Consider the following 19,341-nt stretch of genomic DNA (forward strand, 5'->3'; position numbering starts at 1 on the left):
GATAAATATAAAAAATGTTTTTGGAATGATTTTCTATTCAAGTATTTAATGCTACAAAAGTGAATGTGTCCTAAATCTGACCGTACTCATTGTGGCAGACTTAGCAGGTCTAAAGAAAAAACAAAACATATGCCTAGAATTTGGGATTTATGGGTGTGGCATCAATAAATATGGGTGTGGTATGTGCATTTCAGGGCATGGCCAGAGAAGACTCTAAATACAAGGACAGTTTTGTCCTGTGTCTCCCCCCATCTAATGAGTAGTATTAGGAGGACTGGGTTAAGTAGTATACACTTGTATGCTTTACATCCACTCCATATTGCTTAGCACTTCTGAAGAGCTAGGACACCACTTTATTGCCGTACACAGTGGAGGCACCAGTCTCTGTGCGACAGTGGAATACCTCTCAAACACTCTTCCCTGGTGAACAGGACCAATGTCACAATCGCTGAAAGTACCCTCAGATTTGGGCTTTTCCACCAAAATTGGTACGATATGGGCTAGTCATGTCAAGTGCTTTCACTCCCCTCATTGGTTGTCTCCCTCTACTGGATTTCGACAGAAGTACAACCTCAATTACCACCCACTTTCTGAGTGAAGTGGGTGGTCCTTCATGCAATTTCCATTGAATCTTATCATTGATACTATGTATTTAATGAATATAGGGTCATATTCAATTCTAGGTGAAAGTCCCCTACTTTTCGCATGCAAAATGTATTGCGCGCTAGCCCAATTTTCCACGTATTCAATTAGAGATCGGCGGAAACGGGACCCTGCAAAACATGCGAAAAGTACTGTCAGTTTTGGGGAAATCAGGCTGACACCCCCCAAAAGATGCACTGACATTGGGGATCACTAGATATCCCTGAATAGCCCTGCTGAAGGTATTTGGGGTACTTAAATGCTCTCAATAGCTATTTAGCGTCTTTGCATAAGTGGTGAAGAATAGCATTTAGCAGTTTTTTTTGTTGAACATAAGTAGTCCCAGAAAATTTGGGGTACCTGAAAATGGGTGCAAGCATATTTTGTAGTTGCTAAAGTGAAGTTTTAGATATTGTAAAATAACCACCAGCTGCAAGCACCTGCAAACCTAAAAACACCTGGGGCATACTTGGGGACCCCCCTGGAGTCTATTTCGTTAGTCTTTATTTTTGTACCCCAAAATGAAAGTACTTTTTCGGGGTGATCTAAAGAATTTTTAAACTTTTTTTTTTTTAACGCAGATTACCTTTTGGAGGCTTGTCCCAAGGGAAACTTTTCGGAAGGTGAAAAGACGTCACTCACGATACTTTTCCGCAGAAATTGACACTTCGCACCTAATTGAATACGGCCCATAGTTTAGAACTGGTAGTTATTTTATTATTTATGCTAGAGTCAAATGAGTTGGGGGGGGGGGGGGGGGCCATATTGTAGCTCAAGTGACACTAACCTATATTCTATTATGCGTGTATGATATTTGCCATTGACTAGCCCTGTGCTATGCTGAGATGAATGGTTTTTGTTCGGTCATTGCTCCCTTGCAGTATGTATGTATGTATGTTTACTTCAGTCATTCCTTGTGTTGACTACATCTTAATGATTGACCAGAGGATTCGGGGGAATACTTATTACAACCCTTGTCTGAGTAATCACCTGTTACAATTTTCTTTCCTTTCTTCTTGCAATATACAGAGATATGTTATCCATATAGAATAACTTTTTGCATACTTTAGAACAGATAAAGGTAGATATGGAGACCTTTTTACCTGCAATGTATGTTATACATTTTATTGGTCCATAAACACATTTTATGGAAGTTGTTGAAGAGAACCTATTCCTTATGATGCTGTAAATGGCAAAAATCATTCCAGTTAATGCTCTTCTGTTATCTAGGAACTACTGTCTTAGATGAGGCACAAAATGCAGATGTCTTATTGCATTTATAGGCATGTTTTATCAATAGCTTCAAGCACCGGTCATTTGCTTAGTAGTGTTTTCTAAATATTTCAGTCACTTGTCAATCGGACATGAAAAGGTTTGTAATGCCTTGCATGTACCACCAAATAGGAAGCTTATGTGGCCAGTTCTACACAGGATTGCAACTATCTTGCATCACTGTGTACAGTAGTGGTTTACAGGAACTTTCATATGACAGGCTGGGTACATCGGTGCAGATAGCAAATGTGTTATGTGACAGCCAAATGGATGGGGACTCCTAGCTTGGTCAGGGAATGTAAGAAGTGATTCACCTGGTGGCAGTGTGAAGCAGGAGGAGAGACACACACACTTATGTATAGGAAACTCTGCAGTGGATGACTGGGGCACAGAATGTTTTGGGGGCTTTGGCTGTGTAGAATACATTTTAGTTGCTTTTCTAGCACTCCTGCCATCAGCTGAGTCTACAATGTTAGAACATTTTTTTTTAAGTGACCTATGTCATCAGTGTAACTCTTAATTACATTTTCTGGCACACCCCTGAGGTTTTTTATTTTTACGGGGTCCCAACAAACAAGCCTATGTCATTTGGGTGCCCCATGTTTTTTTGCAACCACTATGTATCGCCTTTGCTTTCTCTGCAATGAGGGACCTCTGAAGAAATTGAGCCTCCCTAGGCAGACAGTGTCTTGAGCCAGTATTCAGTATGCATATAAAAGAACACCTGGTACGGTACCCACCGGTTTGGGTAGGAATAATATTTCAACTTCATTCAAGATAATACATAGCAATGTATGTGGGATAAGGCAAAATTTAAACTTCCCTAAACAAACATCCTGGAGAGACATCCTCTTATGTCTCTCCCTCTGCATCTCTACAGTACCACCTCCCTTGCTACTCATCAGTACCATTCCCCTTCATCTCACTAGCTTAATCCCCCGTGTCTCACCAGCTTCATCCCTCCCTGTCTCACCAGCTTCCCCCCCCTCCATCTCTCCAACGCCATCCCCCCGTCTCTTCAGACCATCTTCCTGTGTTTCACAAGCATAAGCCCCCCCCCCTGCATCTCACCAGTGCCATTCTCATGTCTTCACTCCAACACCATCACCCTGTCTCTTCAGCTTACCCCCTTGTGTCCCTATAGCACAGTGATTCCCAACTTCGGTCCTCAAGGCACACTAACAGTCCTGGTTTTATTATTATCCAGGATTGTGCACAGGGTCTCATTCAGACCCGCTCGCGAGCGCAGGACGCTCGCAAGCGGGTCGATGGTACCCAAATGCGCATGCGCACGATGGAGGGAGCTCCGTCGTGCGTATGCGCGAGACCCGGATAGCGACAGCCAAGCTGTCGCTCCGGGTCTCGCACCAAAGGGGGCGTGCTGTCGATGGTGATTGACAGCACGTCCCCTTTGGTGGGCGTGCCGGGGGTGTGGCTGCCAGACGGAGGCGTTCCCATGGGAACGCCTGCCGTCTGGGGCCGGCCCCACTGACATCACTAGTGATATCAGTGGGAGTGATTTTGGCTCTGATAGAGCCAAAATCACTCCAGGGCTTGCGGCAGCGAGACCCTACCGCAGGTCTCGTCGCAAGCCCAAGGGTCGCGATGGTCTTGACCATCGCGACCATCATCATGGACGCTCGCATAAGCTGTGGGTGGTAACCCACAGCTATGCGAGCGTCCAGAAGGCCGCTCCAAATTTAAATAGGACGGCCCTGATTCAGAGCGAGCGCTCTGGTCAGAGCGTCCGGCTCTGAATCAGGGCCATAGATTGTTAAATCAATATAACTGAGGTACAAATTAAGTCACTTGTGCTCAAGTATGGCTATCCCTAAAACCTGGACTGTTAATGTGCCTTGAGGATTGTGGTTGGGAACCCCTGCTCTAGCAACTCCCTGCTTCTTTCTGTCCATGTGTCTGTTCTCCCACCAGCAGCTTATAACCCCCCTCCCCCCTCCCAGGTCCCTCTAGCAGCAGCTCTCCTTCGTGCCTGCCCTGGCCCCTGGTACTCTTTGCGGCCCCTGAGTGCACTATGCAGCAGTGGTGACAGCAGGAGGAACCGGGACGCATGCCCACAAAGTGAGTGACAGGAGGGGCAGGCGGAGGAGGAGCATGGAGCAGGAAACCGAGGAGGGGGAGGCAGCTGCGGCCAAACAGAGTGGCTCTCTGTCTGTATGACTTCTGTGCAGGGACGTGGTGGAGATGGAACTAGTTCCGGTGAAAATTCAAGGTGATGGAACCCAGTTCCTGCTCACTTTAACCCCTGGGCAGAACCTATTATTTACGTTACCTACAGAATCGTTGTAAAATAAAGTTAACGTTCCCTGTTTTTTATATAAATTAGACTATTTCTCTACTTCACCTGCTACCTTATTGCAAGATGCCATATTGTAACACCAACTTTTATTTGTATTTCAGAGATGTGTGGTTCTGCGGTTCCTGAAGTTTCTCCCAAACAGAAGTCTGGTAAGAAACCTTTTACTCTTAGATATATAGCTCTTTGACTCGTGTGACAGAATAAGCTCGGAAAGTTTTTGGTCTGAATTGGACAATAGAGCAATTCAAGAAATCTGTTTTGGTTGGTTGGTAACTATTCTGCTTTTCTGAGGCTTACAAGAGATTTATGTAGTAAAAGTGGGGACATTTATGCCCAATGGCAGCTTTACTCTGCATTCATTTATCTACTATACCGTAGATTACAGCATAAAATAGGTATTTCATTTAGTCCAGAGTTGTTATTCCCTTAACACGACAGGGATAAGAGACTAAATGGGCACTACATGTGACAACTGGAGGAGAGATGGGCAGGAGAGAGAACTGATGGGAGACCCATGTGACAGCAAGGGGTGATGGGCTGGGATGCCATGTGACGGGTGTGTTTGGTAAGTCAGTAAAGTGTTTTGCATACTAGCAGATTGTAGCAGGAGAAGGAAAATGGAACCTCTATTGGAAAATGTTGTCAGTGTGCCATGACATGTTGATACTACTGCAGAGTTTTCATATAAACTGCAATGACTTGAGAACCTGTAAATGTATAGTGTTGGCAAAAATGTGGACATTCACCGTCAATCTCTATGTATTGCTGAATCTTGGAGTTAAACTTTTACGGTTTCTCCTTTACCAATAACAGTCGTGAATTAACATGTGCAAAATGTCTTATTGATGTTGGTACCCTGCAAAGGTTGCATTAACATCTTTTAACTCCAAAGATTCAGTATGACCCTTTCCAACCTATCAGGGTGTTCTGCCTTCTGTCAGCAACATATGATTGTCTGCAGACCTGAACATAAGGAGAACTGACTGCAACAAAAGCAGGGGAAGCTTATACAAATCTATCTAAACACTTCCAGCTTGGAATTTCCAGTGTTAGAACCAAGTGAAACTTCTGATGTCAAGGCAAGATGTGAAAGATACAGGATAGCATTGATAAAACTGCAAAACACCCCCGCTTAGCCCTGCAAAGGACCAACAGAAAGGTTTAACATACTGAAGTAATGATTGTACACAGTACAGAGTAAAGGCCCCCATGCATCAGCGACTGATCGAGGAGTTTCACAGATTTGCCGGTTACGTTCAAAATATGATCGTGATTTGCAAATCTGTGTAAATTAACATGGTGGATTTCACCGATCCTGCGACTGATCGTGGAGCATCTATGGCCGTCGGTCGGCATTTCCAATCCGCCATAGATCTATGGGGGCCTTTACTTAAAACTGAGCCGCCTGTAGGAACTGTCAGAATTAGACCATTCCTACTACCACTTTCTAATAGTCAACGTAGTCAGAAACTTTTTTTTTTTTAGGAAACAAAGGGCTCTGGACTGATGAAACATAAGTGATACATTTTAACAAAAGGGAAAAAAATATACCATGGCAATAGTTAAGCATTGGGATGGATTTGTTATGCATTTGGGTGGCAGCCAGTGGCTAAATTTTAGCGTTTACTGGACCAGTGTTTCTCATCTCCAGCCCCCTCCACGCACCTTGTTTTCAGGATTTCTTTAATCATGCACAGGTGACTTAGAATAATTGACTGTATCGGTAACTACAATTATAATCTGTTTCCATAGACCAAAATACTGACCACACGAGCTGTTGGGGGTGAGGACTGGAATTGGGAAACAGTGTCCTAGAAGCTAATGTCCCAGACTGAGTTGGTAAAGAATTGCAAAATGAAAAGTTTGGCTAAGTTGACAACAACACAAAAACTATGTAATCAACCATATATTACTGCAAACCGCTGGACAGATCTAATGAGAAAAAATAATTAACATTATACATTAACATGTACACTTTGATATGAGTAAATCTCTAATAGCAGCCTTATGGCACTTTAATGTAAAGTACACCTAAATGTAATGCTGTCCATCCACTAGGCGATTAAATTGAACGAAAATGACGTCGTTATCGTTCAATCGTTCAACAATCGTTTTGTTAACTAAAATGTCTAAAACAACCAGCGATGCGCGTGCCCGCTGGTCGTTAAGACATCTGTCATCATGCAAACAAGCTGGTCAACCTGACTATAACGTCCGGTTCGGCATGTTTGCAGATGATTGATGAGCCTGCACTGAACGACTGCTCATTCAGAGTAGGGACATCACAGACTGACAAACGACTGCACGATTACAATGTCGTAATCGTGCAGTCGTTTTCAGCTTGTCTAGTGGATGGGCAGCTTAAACAATTAGAAGGTGGAAAGAATGCATATATTAAAGATGGTATGATGAACTATGTTCTTAAGCATAAAATAACTTTTTAATAGACCATATCTTATATTGTAGTGATTTACTTGTCCTTCAAGCCATAGTACAAGTTCAAAGATATTTCTTGGAAGTCGACTCTGTCTTTGCACTGTTGAGGACATGTAAGTAATGAATAGCTTCCTCTTGCAGGCACTCTCCTCAGATACTGGCTCTGCACACTTGCAGAGTAAACATTGCAAATACACAGAGTCTGTGTCAGAGGTTGTCAGAGAATGTGCCTGAGTTCATTAAAAAACACAAAATTATTTTCAGAGATGTTGCTGCCTACTGAATAACTAAGATAATACAGGATAGATAGATAGATGGCACCAACTAACTTTATAGGTTAATCAGTCAGATTTAGCTTACTGGTACTATTTGCAATCTGTGACTGGGTAATTTTAAAGAAATTTGTTTTTATTTCTAAAATACTGTGTGCCCAGTGTCATTTACATTCTAGTGTACGATAACCGTGCAGTACTTTTTCTTCTAACTACCTATATTCTCGTTCTGTGTAACACTGCTTTGCCGAGAGGTCTGGGAAATGTAAACATAGTATGAAGACTACAGAGTGTGAGCATGAGAGCAGTGCCCGTGCACGTCTCGTCGTTGCTACATAGTGCGGGATGCTTTCTCCTGTGAGCAAAGACTTCTCCTGCACAACTCCCCTTCATGGCACTCTGCCCAGCCCGATCAGTCTGCTCAACTAGAAGACAGTCCCTGCAGACATATTTAGTCAGACACCTGTACCTCCTAACTATCCTGATTTTCAGTGGAACAGTCCCCGTTTTAGAGGTTTGTCCTACCATCCTGCAATCAGTTCATTCATATCAATTTGTTAGAGGTTGGGAGGTTTTTACTCTGCCACATGCAATGGAGGCACGTGCCCGCCACCTCACTTCTTCACCATGTCTGCATCATTTTAGGCATTGAGTTACTAACATATGATTGGCTGATTAAATATTTGCATTAAGGAGCAGGTACACTGGTGTACTTAATAAAGTGGCCACCAAGTGTATATTAACCTCCTCTAGCATCATAATGTGGTAGTGAGGAGATCAGTCAGAAAAGTGTGTAAATAATTACACGCACATGTCCATATATATTTGGACACTGACAGAGTTTTCATGATTTTGGCCCTGCATGCCACTACAATGGATTTAAAATTAAACAATGGCTATTGAAGTGTAGATTTTTAGCTCAAATTCAGGGGCTTGAACAAAATTATTGTATGAAACGTTTAGGAACTGCAACCATTTTTATACACAGTCTGCTATTTTCAGGGGCTCAAATGTATTTTCACTAATGTTAAACCATGGATAAAATATTCATTTTTAATACTTTGTTGAGAATCCTTTGCAGGCAATGACTCCCTTAAGTCTGGAACCCATAATGTTGTATTTCCTCCGTTGTACTGCTTTGCCAGACCTTTACTTCAGCTGTCTTTAGTTCTTGATTGTTTGTGGGTCTGTCTTTAGTTTTGTCTTCAGCAAATTAAATGCATGCTTGATCGGGTTAGGATCAATTGATCGACTCTGCTGCTGCAGAATATCCCCTTATTACATTAAACTCCTGGGTTGCTTTTACCGTATGTTTTGGGTTATTGTCCTGTAAAGTGTCGTCCAATCAACTATGCTGAGTCTGAGCAGACAGTATACCCCTATAAATTTCAGATTTCATCCTGCTGCTTCTGTCCTGTCACCTCGGTAACCCAGTGCCATTGAAAGCCAAGTATGCTTATGTCATCACATTGCCTCCCAGATGATGTGGTATGATTCAGATCATGAGCCATTCCAAGCCTTCTCCATATCATTTTTTATTTTTTTTTCTTCTTATCATTCTGGTACAAGTTGATCTTCGTTTCTTCTGTCCAAATAATGCAGTTCCAGAACTGGGATGACTTTTTTTTTTTTTTTGGATATTTTTTTTTGGCAAAGTCTAATCTGATCTTTATAATCTGGAGGTTTATGAATCGTTACACCTTGAGGTGAACCCTCTGTATTTCCTCTGGTGAAGTCTTCTCTTTAGGGTAGACTCGGATAATGATATGCCTACCACTGGAGAGTGTTCTTCACGTGGCTGTATGTTGTGAAGGGGTTTTTCTTTAACATGGAACGGATCTTGCGATCCTCCACCACTGTTGTCTTCCATGGACATCCATGCCTTTTGTGTTGCCCAGCTCACCAGTGTTTAGTTTTTTTCTCAGAACCAAACTGTTGGTTTGGCCACTCCTAAGGTTCACAATATATCTCTGACGGATTATTTTTGTTTTTGCAGCATAAGGATGCCCTGTGTCACTGGTATTGAGAGCATGTTGTGGGTTCACTGCAACAGCTTCCAAATACAGATGCCACACTTGGAATCAACTCCAGACCTTTCGTCTGCTTAATTGATAAAGGAATAGCCCACACCTGTTCATGAAACAGCTGGAGTCAATTGTTCGTTTAATATGTAGCCCCCTCTTTCAAGGGACCTAATGTAAACAGCTGTAATTCCTAACCCCTTTTTTCCAATTTGGATATGAATATGCTGAAACTAAAGCTTAGGGCCGGTTTCAATTAGGGACAATAATATTGGCTAAATTTTACAGATTTTTATTTATTTATTTTTTTTCTCTTACTGATATCGCACCCGCGATAATAGGTAGACTGAAACAGGAAAGTTTTCTCCATCTCAGACCAGGAGGAAAAGATAGGCAAAATCCCTATTTTTGCCTAAAATGTAGGAATTTCTTTCAGAACCCTTTGGACACCCTCCCTAATGATAAATTACCCCAAAATGTTTTCATAAGTTGCGTACTTTGACAAAACTCGACTGCGCAAATTTTATGTGAAAAAAAAAAAAATACAAAATTGTTGAAAATGATGGAAAGCTATTTTTTTTTCCAGGAAATTACTGCTCCACGTACATTGGGGGTACATTAAAATGGGTGCAAATATACTTTTATGTCGTAAAAACAAATTTTTAAAAACTGCCTGCTGTGGCCACGTGCAATGTTTAAAACGGTTGACGCTCTATACAGCCCCCGAAAAATCAGACCCAATACATTTAAAACCATTTTCAACCCTTTTTTTTTTTCTGGGGGGGTGGTAATTTATCATTAGGTGGGGTGTCCAAAGGGTTCTGAAAGCCCAACATTTTTAGGCAAAAATAGTGATTTTGCATTTTTTTTTTTTTTTTTCTCCTGGTAGGTGAAAGGTTTTCTTCATCTCCGTTTTTTTGCCGAAAGACGGACGATTTTGCCGCTAATTGAATATGGCCCTTAGTTTTAAAGTGCAGACTAACTTGAATGTTTTTTGGTAAACAGCTAAATTATCAATAAGTGTCAGTGTCCATATGGACCTTTTACTATATGTGTGCATATATGTTTATCTATAAATTATACACTATATTGTATTAAATGTTGCAGTGCTTTCTGAAACCTATTACCTGGGCTTGATATGTACTTTTTTTTTTTTTTTTGGTTTTACATTTCATGCTCAAATAGTGTTTCATTTGTTTATTTTAGGAGACTTCCAGAAATAAAATTATTGACTGTGGAAAATCTTTTTAAAACTTGAGTCCCTAGCAGGAACATCTGATCTGTGGAATGTGTCACAGGCATCGTCAGATTGATGTAATATATTGTATGCAAATTCTGACTCGGCATTTTTTTCTCCCACCTAAAAAAAAAAAAAATTTCTTACCAAATATTTTTTTTTTTCTTTGCTTTCAGACGGCAGAAGAAGTCTATCAGCACCTGCACAACATTCTATACTTTGGGAAACACATCATGAAGCAGTTTTTGGGTGAAAACTATGTTCACCATGGGGTAAGTAAACCAGAGGAGGAGTAATATATATGTTTATTGCATTGACAGGCCTGTAGGGCTCTTCCTGGATGATCTGAGTGACCGGATCCATGTCCAGTTTGGCCACACAGACAGGTGGCCAAATTGGGTGAGATCCATATGTCACAGGCTGAGCAATTGCTTGGATCCGGCATCATTGAGACCTGTTCATTCAGAAGATGACGGCATGCTGGAGCGTTCAGAAAATGAACAGCCTTTGTGTGTAGATTGTTGTATATGGTCTGCAAATGCTGCAATGTCAGCACAGTTATCTGACCGAATACTTTGTGGCCAGCTTAAAACTTCCAGTACAGAAAGTGATCACTATGGGCCTGATACAGATATGATGCAATAAGGAGTCACAGCCATTTGTATCTGCCTCTCATTAACAATATAGAGAAGCTGTTTCCTCTAGACTATATGATTACTGTTATTATTGGTTATATCTGTTTGTGTATGAGATAACATGTTAAGCTAATGAGAAACCATCTCTCTATTACTCACGAGAAAGCAGATACAAATGATTAGAGCCCTGCACGCAGCACTGTAAATCTGCTTTGTATTTTTTTTGTAATCTTTTGTGAACCAGCAAGTGCTTATATGGCCAGCAGCAGGGCCGGTGGGTGTATTTTTCTTTGGCTATATGCACAATTTTATGTGTATGAAGATGCGATCACGATATCTGATTGTTCTCTTTGCTACTAGTTGTCGTAGTCCCTCCCCTTAAGCGCTTGTTCCTCCCCTATACTGCCTGTAAAAGTCACACCTCTTAAAATTTGCCTTTGTCTGACTCTGCGTACCGTGTAGCTTCATGTATACGTCCTCACTGATCTTCTGTACTGTGAGTGTTCCGCCTCACAGATGCTGTAGAAATACATATGATTCACCAATACTTTGTGTGCAGATGTGTTTTTTTTTTTTCTAACTAAGGTATATATTTTATAAGCGTGCTGACCAGTAGAGAATTTTTCTACTTCAGGGTCCATAGGGTATCCACAGGATACCTTGGGGTATAGGTGTGACGTCAGTCATCGGGCACCATAGAGTTAAGCTTTCAGCCTCCCAGGATGCACTAGGGTCCCCCTCCTATAGCCCGCCCCCGAGCCAAGGCATCTCAGTTTCGTTGGTGCCCGGCTCGGAGTCGGATGCACCTGTTTAGAAGGGGGCTAAGGATATCCCCTGAAGTTTTCTACAAGGCAGCTGTGGCTGCACATCTGGAGGTAGAGCATGGACAGTCATTCTTGACGTCCATGCTGTCTTCCCTACACCCCGCCGGTACCAGAACACCGGTACTGATCCGGGGATGCTGGTAGGCATCTGGGGTCACAGCGGTGACCCCAGATGTTTGGGACCATGGCCGGATTGAAGGGGGACAGCAGGTAAGCAGCGGGGTCCCGCGGTGGGTCTCCCTGGAACATGGTCCGGAGTCCCCAGGCAGGGGGCTCCCTGGGGACTGGCTGCAGCGTGGAGCCAGGTTACGGACCTGCGCTTCCACTACCCCCCTGGGACAGCGTACCGCAGCTGAGCGGTAGCGAAGCGGCGTTCCAGGGGTTAATTGCATGCCAGGGGAGCGCGCCTTCCCTGTACACAGCTGGCGCCTCCCCCGCTGCACACAGCCCTCTCTGCACCTGCCGATTGGCCCTGTGGCAGCGCTCCTCCCCCAGGCCGGCCTCCTCTCTGCTCCTCGGTGGCCATCTTTATGGAAGCATGGTGAACGCTGCTGATCGGTGGCATCGTGGTCTGGGTCCCCCGGCATACCTCTCCTCTGTTGGAGAGGCCCTGTGTCTGCGTAGTTGAGGATCAGCGTTGATAGTGCAGGGATTGATTTCTTTGCATTGAATGTGACTGCTGCTAGCGTCTGCTGCCTGTACTTTCACTTTCTACTGTCAGCCTTTTCTCTGTCCCTGCTCTTCTTCTGCTAAAGCCCTTGCGGTGCGGTGATTGCAGGGCGGTTCTCTCACTATACTAACGCGTATCAGTGAGAGGGGTCACATACTTGCCATCATGTCTGAGAGTGATTTTCCTCTCCAGCTTCTGTGTACTACGCGTAAGGTACCTATAGCGGAGGGGGAGGGTAGCGTGGAGGGGCTATGTCGGCAGTGTTTTTTATTGACGCGGCCAATTACTGTCACGGCTCTGGTACAGGAATTGCCCTGGGCTTGTTTCGCTAAAGCGCTTACAACCCTAGTGGGCCAGTTAGCTCCGCAACTTGCGTTCCCTCAGATGGGATTATCCCAGAAGTCAGTGGTGTCGTCACCCATGCAGGGGTTCCCGAGACAACTGATGGTACCCCACAGTCTCCCTATTTCCCCTCCTCAGGTCTCTCAGGAGCCTGGGTGGGTTAATTCTCTGACAAGTTCTGTCCAGCATTTGTCAGACGTGTTACAAGGGGAGTCTATGTTGTGGGCTCACAAGCGGCCGGTGGCGTCTCTGTCCACTCCTTATGAGGATGACGAGGGGACGACTGATGATGGGGAGATTCTGGATCTGTCGGACCAAGAACCTCTCCGTACTAAAGAGTCGGACGCTAAGTCTAAGGTTTATATACCTGGCCGCATTCGTGCAGTCCGCACAGCTTTAGTTATTGAGGATGATGAACCTCCGGTATCAAAATCCAAATATGCCTTTTTCAAAGATGTTAAGGGTGACGCCACAGTGTTTCCTCTTTCGGGTCAATTGGTGGACCACTTAGAGGAAGCGTGGAAACATCCTGGCAGACGGTATCAGCCTCAAAAACGTTTAGCAGTGGCTTATCCGTTTGCAGACAATTATTTTGCTAAGTGGGAATCCCCTCCACAGGTGGATTCTCATGTGACACGCCTGGTCCGAAGTGCCACATTGCCCATGCCCTCCTTAAAGGATGCCACGGACCGTAAGGTGGACATCTGCCTGAAGTCCGTTTATTCCCTTGCGGGGAGGGGGGGGCAGCCAGGCCGGCTATGGCCATTTGTTGGGTAGCCAGAGCTATGGAGTGCTGGGCTGATAGTTTGGAGGCGTCTTTCGAGTCCGACTGTTCGGCTGAAAAGACCGAGTTGATAGGCAAGCTCCAGGATTCGGCCACTTACATTAACGAAGCGGCTTTAGATATCAGTACCCTGACTTCTCGGGTTTCTTCGGCAGCTGTGGCGGCTTGTCGCACCTTATGGTTGCGATCTTGGAAGGCGGACGCTGATTCCAAAAAGGGTTTGGAAGCTTTGACTTTTAATGGAGAAGTCCTATTTGGTCCGGATCTGGACAAAATTGTAGCCACGCTGGCAGCAGCCAAATCGGCATGTCTCCCGTCTGCTGCAGTTCCTTCCAGTTCAGGTACGTCGTCCTTTTGGCCATACAGGGCCCAGGGTAGGCCTAAAGCACAGTCCTTTCCCCGACAGGCTGGCCCCAAGAAATCGGCCAAGCCCCGGAAGCAGGCCTGGAGTACCAGACGTCCGGCCCCTAAGTCCGATGACAAACCTGCGGCCTGACTGTCTGGGCCTCCCTTTGGGGGATCCCAAAGTGGGAGGCCGCCTGCTACGGTTCGCCCAGTGTTGGTCGGTAACCACGACAGACAGTTGGGTTCTCGAGGTGGTTTCTCACGGGTATGCCCTCTCCTTTCGGCACAGGCCTCCATCCCGATTCTTCACCACGGGTCTTCCATCAAACCGGAACAAAGCCTCAGAACTGCGGAAGGTTTTGCACACTTTGCTCCAGGCTGAGGTTATAGTGTCTGTTCCTTTCTCCCAGAGGGGCCTGGGTTTCTATTCCAATCTGTTTTTGGTGCAGAAACCCAATGGGTCGTACCATCCGATCCTCAACCTCAAAGCACTCAACAAGTCCTTGCGGGTGCCGAGGTTTCGGATGGTGCTGGAACCTGGGGATTACATGGTGTCGTTGGACATACAGGACGCTTACCTGCATGTCCCTATTCTTTCGCGCCATCAACAGTTCCTCGGGTTTGCAATCCGCTACAATCACTTCCAGTTCCAGGCGTTACCTTTTGGCCTGGCAACAGCACCACGTGTGTTCACCAAGGTTATGGCGGTCATGGTGGCTTCCCTGCGGCTGCAGGGAGTCCGCATGTTGCCGTACCTGGACGACCTTCTGTTGGTGGCAGGATCTCCGGAGCTCCTTCTACACCATTTGGATCTGACGATTGTAGTACTGCAACGGCACGGCTGGTTGATAAACTGGCAAAAGTCTACCCTGATCCCGTCTCAGAGGATTCTGCACCTCTGAGCCTTGTTGGACTCCAGTCAGCAGAGGGTCTTTGTGACGGGGGAAAAGATCTCTGCCTTGCAGTTGAGGGTGCGCAGTTGTCTGCAGAGTCGCCGTGTGTCTCTTCACTCGGCAATGAGGTTACTGGGCTCCATGGTGTCCGTATTCGACATGGTGGAATATGCCCAGTTTCACTCCAGACCTCTGCAGCAATTGATCCTGTCCAAATGGAATGGACTGCTTCAGAGTCTCAAGTCCCAGACGATGGTGCTCACTCAGGAGGTTCGCCTGTCCCTTGCCTGGTGGTTGCAGACGACCCATCTCAACAAGGGTCGTCCGTTTTGGGTGGCGAACTGGGTCCTATTGACGACGGACGCCAGTCTTCAGGGCTGGGGAGTGGTCTCGGGTCCACACTTGTTCCAGTGCAGATGGACTCAGGCGGAAAAGGAGCTTCCGATAAACATCTTGGAACTCCGTGCCGTTTTCAATGCTCTCCAGCAGGCCCATCGGGTTCTCCACGGTCATCCCGTGCAGGTCCAGTCGGACAACGCCACCACCGTGGCCTACATAAATCGGCAAGGAGGAACCTGAAGTCGGGCGGCACTCGTAGAGGTGTCCCGCATCCTGATCTGGGTGGAGCGCAATCTCCTGGCCATATCAGCGGTATTCATCCCGGGAGTCCTCAACTGGGAGGCCGACTTTCTCAGTCGCCAGGACGTTCATCCGGGGGAATGGTCTCTGCACCAGGACGTCTTTCAACTTCTGGTGGACAGGTGGGGTCTTCCAGAGATATACCTCATGGTGTCACGGCACAACAACAAGTTGCCGGTGTACGGGTCTCGCACAAGAGACGAAAAGGCGTCTCTGGTGGATGCTCTGTCCGTCCAGTGGACGTTCCGGTTTGCCTATCTCTTTCCTCCGTTTTCCCTTCTTCCACAGGTAATCCGGAAAGTCAAACAGGAAGGAGGGACGCTCCTGTTGATAGCTCTCGCGGCACTGGTTCTCAGACCTTCAGGGTCTGTCCGTAGACATTCCTCTGCGGTTGCCGCTACGACCGGACCTACTGTCACAGGGTCCTTGTCTTCACCCGGACCTGACTCGGCAGTCTTTGACGGCGTGGCTGTTGAGACGGCCATGTTAAGGTCCAGGGGGTTTTCCAGCTCTGTAGTATGCACTATGCTGAGAGCTCGGAAACCGTCTTCTGCAAGAATATACCATCGTGTGTGGCATACGTTCTTCCAGTGGTGTCGACCGAGAGGTTATGCACCTCGGGAGTTCTGTCTGTCTAGAGTACTAGCCTTCCTACAGGCGGGACTAGACCATGGGCTTCGCCTTGCTTCTTTGAAGTTGCAGGTGTCTGCCCTGTCTATCTGGTTCCATAGTAGGATTGCTACAATCCCTGATGTGCGCACATTTTTGCAAGGTGTTCTTAGAATTCAGCCGCCATTTGTTCCACCTGTGGCGCCTTGGGATTTAGCTGTGGTCCTGAGGGCTCTCCAGGGACCGCCTTTTGAACCACTGGGCTCAGTGGATCTTAAATGGCTGACAGCTAAAACAATTTTCCTTCTGACCATCGCTTCAGCCAGATGTGTTTCTGATTTAGGGGCTCTCTCTTGTAGACCCACTTTCTTGATATTTCATGGGAACAGGGCGGTGCTGCGCACTCGTCCTGATTTTCTTCCCAAAGTTGTTTCCCGTTTTGGCAGCTTGGATCCGTATGGCCATTTCAGAAGCTTACCTTCAGGAAGGCCTGCCGGTTCCATCCTCTGTGAGGGCTCATTCCACTAGGTCTGTGGGTCCTTCGTGGGCAGCTCGACCTGGTGCCTCTGCAGTCCAGATCTGCAAGGCTGCCACGTGGTCCTCTGTCCACACCTTTGTGAGGTATTACGCGTTTGACACCTTTGCCTCTCAGGATGCTTCCTTCGGGCGACTGATTCTCCTTTCAGCACAGGAGCGTCCCCACCCTTGAAGGATACTGCTTTGGGACATCCCCAAGGTATCCTGTGGATACCCTATGGACACTGAAGTAGAAAATATGAGATATGGTAAGAACTTACCCTTGTTATCTCTATTTCTACGAAGTCCATAGGGTTCCACAGGACTCCCGCCCTGTCGCACCTGTGCTGCAGATGGGTTTTACTCTGGTCACCGGTTTTTCCGTCTCCCTCTGGTGAGAATGTGATTCTTGTGTGTCCAAATCTTTCTTCTCTCTCTTCCTTCTCCTCCTCCGGCCTATGGCTTGGTACGTAACTGAGATGCCTTGGCTCGGGGGCGGGGTCTAGGAGGGGGACCCTAGTGCATCCTGGGAGGCTGAAAACTTAACTGTATGGTGCCCGATGCCTGATGTCATCAAGTATACCCGAGGTATCCTGTGGAACCCTATGGACTTCGTAGAAATAGAGATAACAAAGGTAAGTTCTTACCATATCATATTATTTACATTTTATTTCCAAATGACCAGCACACTCCATTTAGTAGTGAAGCAAATCTTTATTCGGGTTGGGTACAGGATGCCGGCGCTCGGGATCCAAGCAGTCAGAAACCCGACGTCGACATCCCGACAGGGTTAGGACACCTGCTGGTCTGTATCCTAACCCTCCCCCTCTCTAACCCTCCCTCCCCGGTGCCTGAACTTAACCTTCCCCTAGTGCCTAACGCTAACCCTAAGCCTGCTTCTTACCTTCGGGATGCCAGTGTCCGGATTCTAGCGCCAGAATTCCTGCGTTTGGGATTATGGCCACATCTTTTATTTTATTTAGTCTGATTGGGAGACGCACATTAGATTAAAGATTTTGTTTCTTTACAAGTTGAAGAGTGCTGGTCTTTGGGAACATTATTATTATATATGTAAACTGGAGGAACGATGCTTGAGTGCAGGTATGTACATACTGTACATCACTTTGTGTTTCTGACATAAATAGCACATATTGTAGTGCAAGTCAGACAATGGAAGTAAATATCTGTTTGTGATGTAACCACTGTAAAGGATCAAAGTGTTCAGTTAGCTGAAAGCCAGGCTTAAAGCATCAGATACGATCACACAGACATGTTGCTGTGTGACTGGGCTGATTTGTTTCCTGTTGGCTCACTGGAAGTATTTGTGTGCTGAAACATTCATAAAAGTAATGGGGATTGGTTTGCAGTGTTACAATGTCCCTGTTCAATGACATCATTGTTAGTAGCTTGTATGCTTAGTGTATCCGTGCGTAAACTTTGTAAAGTGATTAAATAAGGGCACATGGAACGGTTACCATTCAACCTTTATCTCAGCATAGTTTATGTCCTATTTAACTTCTATTCAACCATATGTTTTGTTCTATCAAACTGGAATAGTAATTGCTAAATATATTGGATTAATGGTGTATTAGTTTTAGCCACTTAAATATTTTTAATCATATCTGCCAATGTACATTACTGTTCCGTGCCACCTGAAAATTGCTGCTGAACAGTTTCTCGAAGGCTGGCTTTACATACTGTACATTGATACTACTGTGTCTCTGCAGTTCTTATAGATTGGTGCAGTGGTCTTCAGATTGCATGCATAGTATAGGGAGAAGTCCTGATCACCAGGACCTCACAGGTGGTAGTGATGTCACGCCCTTTAGCTGGGAAGAAAAAGCCTGTTTGCACCCCTTTATCACTTATAAATGATTCTATCCCCCAAAATTAAATCTAGATTCTACACTGCATTGTAAAACTAGGTCCATCTTCTGCTCCTAATCTGCAATTAGCTGAATGTCCTTAGACTGGCCATACACCAGAAAATACTTTCCTCCAAACATCCAACTTGTTGGTTGGCTGGAATGAAAATCATCCGGTAATGTATAGGAGCAAATGACAATCAGCTATTTGCTCTCAAACACCAGAAAACACAAAAATCTTGTCTGAACAACAGCTTTTCTAGTGTTTGGGAGCAAATGGCTGATTGTCATTGCTCCCATGCATTACCGGATTTTCATTCCAACCAACTAGTTGGGTGATTGGAGGAAAGTTGGTCTGGTGTATGGTCAGCTTTACACTGTCCAATCCACTCATCAGCTGGTGCAATTGTGCTGCAAAGCCATGCTTTTCTCGCGGTAACTAGGCAATTGGCACAAATGTAGCTGTGTAAAGTTGCAAGAGAGCATTCGAGCTGAAGTATTGCACTTCTGGGGTTTGTAAATTACCTTTACTGAAGGATCATTTATGGATGTTAAAATTGCAAATAATGTTGGTGTCAATTGGCACTAAATCATAGCATATATTTTCTTTAAAAAATAGTAGGAGAAATTAGTTCGACCAACAATGTGCAGATCCTAATAAAAAATGTTGTGGTCAGCTTTATATAGTGAAGAGCTAATCACTTACTAATATGATAATGAGAAATTGATTTCTAGAAATTAACAGCTAATTGGTTATTGAATAATTTTTTTGTGCTGATATATATATATATATATATATTTTTTTTTATTTCTTTTATTGACTCAGATGCATTTCATAACACCTGCTTTTTAATGTACTTGCTCTGTATTCTACACCTACTATACATTCTTTGTATTCTCCATTATATTTTCATTAATAAACAGCAAGTGAGGCTAATATCCTAAATACAAGCGTCTATTTGTCTTTATCTTTGTACACCCCAGACATATGTGCTTCTATCGTTAGGTTATTGAAATTAATT

At 45.0% G+C, this 19,341-nt stretch overlaps 1 protein-coding gene across 2 annotated transcripts in view; it reads left to right on the forward strand.

Annotated features, from left to right (window-relative positions):
* IPPK (inositol-pentakisphosphate 2-kinase) overlaps positions 1–19,341 on the forward strand; it is a 107,875-nt gene that overhangs the window by 39,647 nt on the left and 48,887 nt on the right. Inside the window, exons 2-3 of one of the 2 annotated variants that reach the window (XM_088456895.1) lie at positions 4,333–4,380; positions 10,374–10,469. In XM_088456895.1, coding sequence (XP_088313021.1) covers positions 4,333–4,380; positions 10,374–10,469 — 144 coding nt within the window. Of the gene's footprint in view, positions 1–4,332; positions 4,381–10,203; positions 10,275–10,373; positions 10,470–19,341 lie in introns of those variants that run through there. The other variant, XM_088456896.1, reaches the window with a different exon arrangement.

This window comes from Taudactylus pleione, unplaced genomic scaffold, assembly GCF_031769625.1.
Source record: "Taudactylus pleione unplaced genomic scaffold, aTauple2 ptg000726l, whole genome shotgun sequence".
NCBI lineage: Eukaryota > Metazoa > Chordata > Amphibia > Anura > Myobatrachidae > Taudactylus > Taudactylus pleione.